Source organism: Octopus bimaculoides, chromosome 9 (genome assembly GCF_001194135.2).
Source record: "Octopus bimaculoides isolate UCB-OBI-ISO-001 chromosome 9, ASM119413v2, whole genome shotgun sequence".
Classification (NCBI taxonomy): Eukaryota; Metazoa; Mollusca; class Cephalopoda; order Octopoda; family Octopodidae; genus Octopus; species Octopus bimaculoides.
The window spans coordinates 41,648,879-41,661,070 of record NC_068989.1 but is presented as its reverse complement, the minus strand read 5'-3'; the positions used below and the strand labels follow the sequence as shown (position 1 = coordinate 41,661,070).

The window sequence follows — 12,192 nt, the reverse complement described above, 5'->3', positions numbered from 1 at the left end:
ATGTATACATATGTGTGTGTATATTTGTATGTGCACCTGTATATATTTAAATATATAAGCACACACACAAACACACTGACATACACACATGTTAATATGTCTTTTCACACCCAAAGGATTGTTTACTAGGAAATATTGAAAAAGGAAACAAACTGCAACTAGCTAATTTATTAACCCTTTCAAATTAACCTGTCTGCTAATTTGAATTGCAATGATTGAGAATAAATGTAAAAATAATTCTTGTTTTTCAATTTTTTTTTTTTTTTTTCCGTTTTGCACTATCTTAAAATTGCTTAAGTTCTGAGTTAATGTCAATGTAATCAACTAATCCTTCCTTCCCCTTCAAAAAGTTGTCGGGTTTTGTGCCCATACAACAAACAGTCCTTATAACGGTTGCTCCTTTTGTGACTTCTGTTTTAGATCTTGTATTGCTGGGTCCATATTATGGGCTTGAGGTACTGGTGGGATGATGTTACTTGACAACATGCTTTGTATTATTATTATTATCATTGATAAAAGAAATCGTCATCATCATTATTAATTCTACTGAGGTTAACTTTGCCATTCATCTTTGAGGGGTCAATAAAATAAGTACCAGTTGAGTACTGGGGCTGATATAATCAATTTACCCCTTCCCTGAGCATGCTGGCCTTGTGCCAAAATTTGAAACCATAATTATTATTATTAAGGCAGTGAGGTAGTAGAATTGTTAGCAAGCCCGGATAAAATGCTTAGTAGTATTTCATTTGTCTTTATGTTCTGAGTTCAAATCCTACCAAGGTTAACTTTGCCTCTCATCCTTTTGGGGTCGATAAATTGAGTACTGGGGTCGATGAGATTGACTGTTTCTCTCCCCACAAAATCCAGGCCTTATACCTATGGTAGAAAAGATTATTGTTATTATTATTATTCTTTTCTGCTCTAGGCACAAGCCCTGAAATTTTGGGGGAAGGAGCCAGTCGATTAGATCGACCCCAGTATACTTAATTTATCAACCCCAAAAGGATGAAAGGCAAAGTCAGCCTCGGTGGAATTTGAACTCAGAACATAAAGACAGATAAAATACTGCTAAGCATTTCTGCCAGCTTGCTGCCTCATTATTATTATTATTATTATTATTATTATTATTATTATTATTATTATTATTATTATTATTAAAGCAGCAAACTGACAGAATAGTTACCATGCCTGACAAAGTGAATCACAATGTATGTTTCTGCACCCTACATCAGCTTTAAGTTACTGGGTTCATATTCATCTAGTATTATGCAAGATTACTCTTAATAATTACTGTGCATTTGAATATTATTCAACAACATCTATCTGCAGATGCTTTATTGGATGAAGTATGATCAAGTTCTTGCCCTGATGAAGCATCCACAGACAGCTGTTGATGCAATATGAATATGAACCCAGCAACTTAAAGCTGATGTGGAGTGCAGAAACATACCCTATGATCCACTATTAAAGCCTGTGACTTTCCACCCTCATGTTATATTATTATTACCACATTAATCCTGTACAGAAAGGAGTTCTGCTTTGTTAAACAGTTTGGTTGTTGTCTCTCTTTTCAAAATTATCATCCTCTCTTCCTTCTCTCTGTGTTTTTCAGGATGGATGGGCGTAGATGGTCTTTTGCATCACTGCCATCATCTGGTTATGGAACCAACACACCTGCTAGCTCCAATGTCTCGGTATGTTACTTCAAATTTTTATGTATTTATATATTTTTATAACTTTACTTTAAGAAGTTTGCTTCCCAACTACATACACAGTTTTAAGTTCAGCTCCATTGTGTGGCACTTTGGGCAAGTATTTTCTACTAAAGCCCCATGCCAACCGAAGCCTTATGAATGAATTTGGTAAGCAAACTGAAAGATCTATTTGTGTATTTGTATGTATGTGTGTGACATTTTGTAATGTTCTAAATGAATATCAAATTTTCAATTTTCTGTGAAAACATGTCTGGCTGTGGGGAAATATTACCTTGCTTCAAAACAGGTAAGGGTTGATGACAGGAAGGGCATCCTACAGTGGAAAACCTGCCTTGATAAACTGTGTCGAAGCTATGCAAGCATGGAAAAGTGGGCATTATGATGATGATGATTATAATGACTTTTTAATCTTTTCTGTCTCCTTATCTTTATTCCTGGCTTAAAATCACAATGTTCCTGAAATCAGGTAGAAGACAAGCTAACTAAGATAGCAAATTGGCAGAGTCATAAAATCACAAGGTAGAACACCTCACAGTATTTGTTACAATTCCCCATTTCAAATCCTGCCAGAGTCAAGCTTGGCCTTCATCTCTTTTGAAGACGAAAAAAAAAAATACTGATCTAGGGCAGTGGATTGGTAGAACTGTAAGAATGTCTGGCCAGATATCCTGTAGTATTTGTTGCAGTTCTTTGAACTCTGAGTTCAATTCCTCCTGCCATAGTCCACTTGGGTGGAAGATTTAATCAGTCACCCAGTTAGCACCACCATCTGGTTGCTACCTTTAACACAGTTCGTTCTGTTGCAAGCATTCAAGTCTCTAGTTTGAGAATATCTTCCCCTCTTCCACCCACCTGTGCCACATGACCTGTAAAAAATCATGGACACTATCTTTCTTCCTAACCAAAAGATTTTAAAAAAGAAGAAAAAAATTAGAAGCCACTTTGATGTGGGGGCTCGCTTGACCTGCTAGAAATAACAGCCAAATCTCTTTCAAATCACTTATATCATTTTAATTGCCAATCCCCTTTGTTAATTTTGGTTTTCTTTCCTTAACATTTCAGTCCCAGTGCTCTTCTCAAGAGCGTCTTCACCAGCTGCCATCTCAGCCTACTCCAGATGAACTGCATATTCTCACTAGACATTTTGGAAGTAACGAAAACAATGCTGTTCCACCTGAGGATGACTCTGGTGGAGGACGGTGGTCACCGCGACCCCGACCCCGCTCCCGAAGTTTGAGGTAAGGACTCTTGCCACTGCACAGCACTGTACTTTATTTGCTTATTTATAATTTTACAGACCTGTATGTTGTGGTGCACACCTCTCATACACCAGTCTCAAAACTCTGAGAAAATGCATGGTTAATTCAAAACAATGTGAATAAACAAGCATTACATTTGAAAGAGTGATCTGAATGCAAAAGGGTTAAATCAAAACTTTCCATCAAAATTTCACATTAGATTAGTGTAATAACAACAAAGTTATTTTACTAAGTTCTTTGTTTATTTTCAAAATTAATTGAAACAAAAGGTAACGTCTGCCAACAGAAATATAGTAAAATGGTTTATTCGTAATCCACTTTTCTCCGGAACCTAAACAAGTTGCATCTTGGTTAAGATGATATTTGTAGGTGAGCCTTATCTGTTTGTATTTACTTTCTTTGTATCATTTTTAAAACTAGTTTATATCAGTTGGTTGTTTCTTTCAAAAAGGCTTTTTTATTTATTTTCATTTGTTTTTGTTTTCACTAGATAACCTACAGCCTTATATGTCAAAGGTCATGTGTTTTCTTTGGTCTCTTATCTCATCTTCAACTACTATTCAGAATGCTGCCTGGTGATGGTAGCATTTACCATAATGTGTCAATCTGTCACCATTTCGAATGCAAAAGCACCATCATCTAGTGCATCAGTTGATGTACTTTGTCATATATGACAATGAAGATGAGTTTTAACTTTATCTAAAAAAAAGAAAAAAGAAAAATTTTCACTGACCTCCTTATTTTTTGAGAAGCAAACAAAGCAATAAAGCAGTAACTCAGATGACCTCCCCTAGATTCTAATGTAAAAAAAAACTAAAAACAAAAACTGATAAAGATTTACCTGATGCAGACAGTTTGATCTGAAAGAGATTATCTTACCAAAACAACTCAGCTATTCAGTCGTTTTGATACAAGCAGTTACTTTGGTCCAGTTATTGATAGATATAATGATGTAACATCAGAAGTAAAAGTTATTGACAAAAGAAAATCAAAATAGTTTTAGATATCAGCTACAAATTAGCATATATATATATATATATATATATATATATATATATATATACACACATATGACAGGCTTCCTTCAGTTTCCGTCTACTAAATCCACTCACGGTTTTGGTCAGCCTGAAGCTATAGTAGAAGACACTTATATGTATATATGTGTGTGTGTGTACATATATATATATATCATGCTAGAAGCACTGGTTCTGGTTCTGGTGCTACATAAAATGCACCCAATACACTCTGGAATGCTTGGCATTAGGAAGGGTATCCTACCATAGAAACTAGGACAGACAATAGAGCCTGGTGCAACCCCTGGCCTTACCAGCTCCAGTCAAACTGTTCACCCCCATGCCAGCATAGAAAACGGATGTTAAATGATGATATATATATATATAGATAGATAGATAGATAAATAGATAGATAGATATAAAATGTCCATTTTTCCATACGATCATATTTTAGATATATTTATTTATATATACGTGTGTGTGTGTGTGTGTGTGTGTTTTGGGGATATTGAAGAACATTGGAACTTGAAGCAGGTAAAGCTGTCAATAATGATGTGTAAATATTGGGTTAAAAAGCCTTTTGGATAAGTCAAAGGTTGCCCACCAATATATATATATATATATATATATATACACACACACACACACACACACACACACACACATTGTAAATGATTGTCACTGTCTTAGAAGCAATGTCATTCGTCTCCAATATTCTGCAAGAACATATCTGGCCACAGGGAAATATTATCTTGCTAGGAAACAGATATGGGTTGGTGACAGGAAGGGCATCCAGCCATAAAAAATTTGCTTCAAATAAGCTCTGTCCAACCAGTGCAGGTGTGGAAAAATGGATGTTAGATGATATTGTTTATATATATATAAATGCACATACAATCATACATACATTTACATACACATCAATACTGAGATATACATGCTTCTCTTATTTCTTCATTAATGTACAAAAAAAAATATTTGATTAATTAACTAATGTTTGTTTATATTTTCCAATTGTAGTAGTCCTGCTCGCTCTCCTGCAAGTGATTTGGAAATAGTCATGATGAATAATATGTATAAAGAGAGATTCCCTAAGGTTAGATTCTTTTAAATATTTCTCTCTTCCTTTCATTGCCACCATATTTCTATCTGTCTGTCTCTTTCATATACACATATCCATTACTTCAGTATTGTATTGCTCAAAAGCAAAAATTAAATTTGTCTGCCTTATGTTTAGACTTAACTATGTCTGCTGTAAAATTATTTCATCTGCTGTTTTTAGTTTTATACTCCTTTATTCCTTAAAATCAGTTCAGGAATAATATTCTTAAAAAAACTTCCATGAACATTTTGAATTAATTTTCAACATGAAATCCAACAGCTTCCTTAATATGATTTCTTCTCAATTCAATCAGACATAGCTCTAAATTAATTTATGCTTGTCTTCCTAATTGTATTTTTCTGCTTAATTATGTTTTAAAAATAGATTTAAAAGCATCTAAAGAGAAGAAATGGCTTTGAGAATATGAAGTGTTGTTTTTTTTAGTAACTTTACTTATTAGTGTTTTTTTATGAATAAAGTAACTAGAAATGTTTTTTATTTGTTTTTTTTTTTTATTCTGGTGGTCTGACATGGTTAATAGAGAAATCATGTATACAATTAAATCCTTCTATATGTCAATGGTCAAACATCTTGCCCAGAGCAATACAACTCTTTCACAGCAGATGTCCTGATCTGCTATTGCAGTCTTCATATCCTCACCTTGATATCCAGTGTCTTCCACGAGTTGATTGATATATGCACTTCTTGTTCTACCAATACCTGTATGTCAGTGCATGGGTTACAAGAGGAGAAGATTGTTCTTTTTCTCCAGCAGTGTTCTGCATAATGTGTTCTTTCTCTGATTATCAAGATGCCATACATCTTTTGCTTTGTAAGGTGTTGCTGCCAAGGAAGATTAAATCCTTTGTTTGAATGTTTGTTTGTAAATATTTGTTGGATGATAACTGTAGGGCTCATTGATAGTATCCAAGGTATAAATTCTGTTTCTATCTATTTATATAGGCCACTGATCAGATGGAAGAAAGACTGGAGCTCTTTATTGAATTAAACCGAGCACCAGTTGAACCTGATGCAATTTTAAGCTTTCTTCATCACCAAGTACTTGAAATGGCAAGAGATTGTCTTCAAAAATCTCAGGAAAAACTAATAACTAGTAATTATTTCTGTGAATTGTCAGAAAATTTAGAGAAACTACTCAAAGATGTAAGCTCTTTTATTTCTTTTATTTGGTTATTTTATTGTTTTTCTTTATAGCAAATATTTACTGCTGACAAACAACCTGAATTTACCCATGATCCTTCTAGAATTAACGATGACTATTATTATTATTATTATTATTATTATTATTATTACTATTATTATTCCAGGGAAATTGTTGACCCTGAAAGAATGAAAGGCAAAGTTGATGCCAGCAGAATTTGAACTTAGAACATAAAGACAGGCAAAATGCCTTTAAGCAGTTTGCCCAGCATGCTAACGATTCTGCCAGCTCACCACTTTATTAATAATAATAATAAGCTTGTTGTATACAGTGTTCAGGTACACTACTGTTCCTCAGAAAATGGTAAAAGAGGGGACAGAGAGCAACAATAAGTCAAGTAAAGAAAGACAAAAATGATAGCCAAAAATATTTGCACAGTATATAGGATAAAGCACAAAAGGACATAAAGTGGAAAGTGTGCATCAGCAATTCAGGAGTAGTATTGGTGGGTTTTGGAAGACATGGAACTTTTGAAGGATGCAGCGTCCTGATAGATAACAGCCAATGCAGATTTTATTCCATGCTTCAGCAGTTCTGAGCATGGAAAACTGTTTTCAAACTTCATGGATATTGTGCTGTTTTTTAGCATACCCATAGATGGTAGAAATAACTTGCCCTCCATCTGTTATATTGAGAAGCATTCCAGTTGATCCAATCAATGAAACAGCCTACTTGTGAAATTAATATGCAAGTGGCTGGGCACTCCACAGACATGTCTACACTTAGTGTAGAGAGATTCAGCCCTTTGAATTACTGGTATGACTCATTTTTGCCATTTGAGTGAACTGGAGTGATGTGAAAGTGCCTTGCCCAAGGACACAATGTGCTGCCAAGAATTGAATTTACTACCTTACAAGTACAAGCCGAATATTCCTAACCACTAAGCCATGCTTATTGAATTCAAAAAGGTAGCCAAACTTGTTGGAAAATTGGTACATAATTTTGTGGGCTTCAGCTAATTCTGCTGTGAAATGTTGAAGCTTTCGTGCATCAATGCCTAGAGAAGCTTTTTAAGAACAACAATGAATTTCAGTAACTGCCTTTTTAGCCTTATTCAGAACCTTGTATTATAGTTTGTGTGTGCAACAATGTGGCTAAGAAGTTCACTTTGTAACCACGTGGTTTTGGGTTTGTTACTGTGGCATCATACTGACTTATATATTGTTTCTACCTTTTGAATCTTGTATTCCATTATCCAATAATTTTGTTTCCTATTTCTTATTGAAGGCTCAAGAGAGATCTGAAGAGACATATCAGTACCTCTATCCACTCATCAAAAAGCTACTCATCATAGTTTCCCGACCAGCTCGTCTACTGGAATGCTTGGTAAGTCACTACAGTGTTTGTCTTGTCAAGTCGGCCTAATCTGTATTAACCAAAATAATCTCTCCCTCATTGGAAAAAAGTGGGGTTTTTGAACCCGTGATGATGCAACATTTGAAATTCAAGCTTATTGTGTCTAAAGTGCCACGTACATCAGGATGTAGTTGCTCCCACTTTTAACCTCCCCAGTAATTAATGCAAATATCCAATTCTGAAGAAATATCTAACCCATATGTGACTATAGTGAAATGAGAATCATTTCTAAAAGATTTGAGAATTGTTTCACAAGAAAGAATTATGACTGTTGAAATTTGTCTAAGATGATGTGCTAGTGCTACAACAGAACAAGATAGAATTGATAAGAAACTAAATATGCTTCTCACTGGTGAATAAACCAACTGAGCTATCTTGATTACAATTAAGTTTATTCATCTTATTTTTGTTTTTTCTCCCTTTTTGTCCCCTAAAGGAATTCAACCCAGAGCAATTTTACCATATGCTGGAGGCAGCAGAAGGCCATGCACGCCAGTATGTCAAAGCTGATATCCCCCAGTATATCATCCAGAAATTGGGATTAAACAGAGATCCACTTGCTGGTAAGAACACACACACTCTCTCTTTCCTGCCAATCTGAGTTTTTCAGTTTCTTTTGATTTAAATACCAAAGGCTTTGTAATATTACATGCAAAGTAGACCAGAGTGAATTGTGAATTGTTCAAGCATTTAATACACAACTTTGTCTGTTTCTCTTTATATATATATGTATGTATGTATGTATGTGAGTGGGTGTGTGTGGATGTGTGTAAGTATAGTTACATGGTTATAAAGTTAGCTTCACAGCCACATGGTTTTAGGTACAGTCTCATTGCATAGCACCTTGGACAATTTGTCTTATATTTGTTGCTTTAGACTGACTGATATCTCGTGAATAAAACTGATGAATAGACTTTGCTTGGAAATTCTGTGTGCATGTGTATGTATACTTTAAAGTTACTATTTCCACTTACATGAAATTGTCTGAAATAAAAAAAAAAAAAACAGTGCCATGGTGTTTACACTCCCGATGAACATTATGTGCTGCATTTTCAAAATTGTGGAATGCAAACTCAAGTTTAGTGGCAAGGAAAAGCATTAATTAGACAAACTGGACAGAAGCCCATCATGTGTGTGTGCGTGTGTACATATATGTGTGTGCATATGTATGTCAATGTTGACTTTCCATAGCTTCACTCGTCACTGTCTGAGCTAAATGGTAATAGGATGTTTTCATTCCTTGTTGATGTTACAAGTGGTCACTCTGAATTTTCAAAAACTGGTGGAATATCAAAAAAAAAAAAATCCTTAGAAAGAGTTGGCAATTGTAAAAGCAGCCAGTTCTAAAATCCTGTCTTAAATAAGTCCTACAACCAGCCCATGTATGTATGTATGCCATAACTGATATTAAACAAATTAACCATATGTTTGTTCTCTTTCTCCAGATGTTCAGGAAATCGGAATGCACGATAGTACAGATTGCGCTAGTGGAGCAGAATCAGCGGATAGCAATGCAGTAAGTCATAATTATCTTACTTCAGAAACAGAATCCATCCATCTAAAAAAGACCTTCTCTCTCATTATACAAAAAAACGGACTTGTAAGGAACTTGATGTTTGTACAGTTCAGCCTTGTTACTTTCATCTTCTGTTTCTGTTATCTATCATCTGATCAACCTATTAAGCACTTAATCCAGTTCTTTCTCTCCTTAACTCTGTCACTCTGGAACTATATCTGCCCGAGTTTTCTTATCACAGACATTAATCATTTTAACTTTACTTATTTTTTTCTACTTTTCTGATCTAGATAGGTAAGGTACTGAAAAATCTTTTAGCACTGATCCTCCTCATTGCAATAAATAATTATCACATCCTCATAATGAATCTATTATACGTATATGTATATATGCATAACTGAAACTCTGCCAGCCCTTCTTCTCATCTCTTATTACACCCTCCCTAAGTAACTCATTCTTAACACTGCTCTTTGCACCGAGCACTTTGAATGAATGAAATAGAAAATGAGAGAAAGTAAAAGCCATTTTCTACTGTGTCTGTTGCCTAACGAGTAGGATGACATCAATGTATGTCATTCAGCAACTGAACTCTTGCATGAATGCTCAACCTGCTGGAAACAGCAGCTAAATTTCTCTCAACTTACATCGTAACCATTTTTAATAAAAGATGTATTGGGCAATGTAGTCATATATGTATATATATATATATATTATCTTGTTTCAGTCATTAGACTGTGGCCATGCTGAGGCACCGCCTTGAAGAATTTTTTGTCGAGTGAATCAACCCCAGGACTTATTTTTTTAAAGCCTGGTACTTATTCCATTGGTCCCTTTTGCTGAACTGCTAAGTTACAGGGACGTAAAGACACCAACACCAATCAAAAAGCAGTGGGTGGGGGGCAAACATAAACAATGACACACATACACATATATTTTTGACAAACTTCTTTCAGTTTCTGTCTACCGAATCCAATCACAAAGTTTTGGTTTGCCCGAAGCTATAGTGGAAGACATTTTGAACCCAGAACCATGTGGTTGAGAAGCAAATTATTACCACACAGCCACGCCTGCATGTGTCTGTGTGTATGTGTGTAAATATAGTTTGTATGGAGCATTGGCTTGATATATATATATATATATATAAATGCTTTTATTTTTTATACAGCCAAAACAGCGCAAATTATAAGAAGTAATACAAGTCGATGGTTTGTACTTTTGTCTTGTATATCAGTATTTCTATGTAGGGGGTCCTAACTGAAATATTGAAATACAAAGTACATGCTATCAACTTACATTACTTCCTATAACTCGCATTGTTTTGGCTTTATAGAAAAAAAAATTTTAAATACATTTTGAGACATATATATATATATATATAATTAATAATAATAATAAAGAGTATGGAGACTTGTACATTCACAAAATTTATTTTATAATGTCATACAGCATATATATATATATATATATATATATATATATATATATTGTTCCTCTTTTTCTATCTCTCCTCCTCATGGCTCAATAATGATGTTGGTCATTAAATTTTTTCTTCTCCAATTTGTAGACAAAAGAAAAGAAGAAAGCAACCCCATCAGAGGATGATTTTGATACAATAAAACTAATTAGCAGTGGAGCTTTTGCGTAAGTTACTTCCTTCACTCTTTGTTTCTTGTTTACGTGTTAGTTTACTCTTTTATTTCTTTTACTTCAATTCCGTGTTTTGTGTTTTATCCCACCTTTCAAGACATTTGTTGTTTGTTGCAACACTAGACAAACATACTGCTTTATTTCAATACCTCATTGTTCAGAGTTCGAAATCTTACCTAGCTTGACTTTACCATTTCATAGTTTCAGGGTCAATGCAAATAAGGTCCTATTAAAGAAGCTGTCAGTAAAGCAACTGCATCATTATCATCATTTTTATTATTGCCCTGTCAATATAAATCACTAGCAAAATTAAGCCTTTTTGATACCAACCCACCTAAAACCAGTTTTGGTTTTATAATACAAATTGCCTGAAAACTACCAATGGTTCTTTGATGCAAATTTCTCTTTAAAGTCATCTAAATTATAATCTTCCATCAAAATTTTATGTTAATTTGTTTCAAACACGAGGTTAATGACTACAGTTATTTTACTAGATTCATTGTTATTTTCAAAATCAATTGAAACAGAGGTAGTGTATGTGAGCAGGAATCTGGTATCAAAAGCTTTAAGCTAACATAATTTTCTTATTTGTTAAGGTTTACATTTGAGTGACACACATGGTGCTGTCCTGTATGCAATACTTCTATTTGCTATAAAGGTGGATGGTTGTCATGTAATTTTATGTATAGGTACAGGCATGTCTGTATGGTTAAGACATTTGCTTCACGTCCATGTGGTACTGAGTTCAGTCCCACTTGGGCAAGTGCCATCAACTCTAGCCTCGAATTGACCAATGCCTGTATTGCTTGTTTGTGTGTGTGCCTGTTTGCACAAATGTTGATGTTCCTTGGCTTTTTATTAAGTTAAACACTAATATAATATTTACATTCCTTGTTGACATTACAACCAGTTGCTCTATGCTTCCAGAGGTTAGTGAAATAAAAAAAAAATCTTGTACTTGTAAAACAGATAAGAGTTGGTTACAGAAAGAGCATCTGGATGTAACCATGAAATATTGCTTCAACTACCTCCCCATCTAATTCATACCAGGATGATAAAACAAGCAATAAATGAATGAACGATGTGTATGTTTGCAATAAATTAAAGAAAGTGTCTTGCAAATATTGAGAAAACTCTTGTATCTTCATATTTCATTTGCAGTCAGAAGATATTGACTTACTCTCCACAATGTCATAAGTTTAAACTATAATCATTACATGCTGTCTAATCAAGATATAATTATATTGCTTGTTGAAATATAAACCAGACATCACACCCATTTCCTGTGATTATTACAAGGACATTTAATGAAGTGGTTAATTACAGCAAAAGCATTAAGCGTAAAACACAATTTGAACAAGC

General features: G+C 34.3%; 1 protein-coding gene across 7 annotated transcripts in view; it reads left to right on the top strand.

The window, feature by feature from the left end:
- Positions 1-12,192, top strand: part of LOC106880501 (microtubule-associated serine/threonine-protein kinase 3) — a 260,570-nt gene that overhangs the window by 215,434 nt on the left and 32,944 nt on the right. For all 7 annotated transcript variants that reach the window (XM_052970660.1, XM_052970661.1, XM_052970659.1 and 4 more), the window contains 8 exons: positions 1,613-1,694; positions 2,778-2,953; positions 5,008-5,083; positions 6,053-6,253; positions 7,539-7,637; positions 8,104-8,230; positions 9,113-9,183; positions 10,748-10,824. In XM_052970660.1, coding sequence (XP_052826620.1) covers positions 1,613-1,694; positions 2,778-2,953; positions 5,008-5,083; positions 6,053-6,253; positions 7,539-7,637; positions 8,104-8,230; positions 9,113-9,183; positions 10,748-10,824 — 909 coding nt within the window. The remainder of the gene's footprint in view (positions 1-1,612; positions 1,695-2,777; positions 2,954-5,007; positions 5,084-6,052; positions 6,254-7,538; positions 7,638-8,103; positions 8,231-9,112; positions 9,184-10,747; positions 10,825-12,192) is intronic.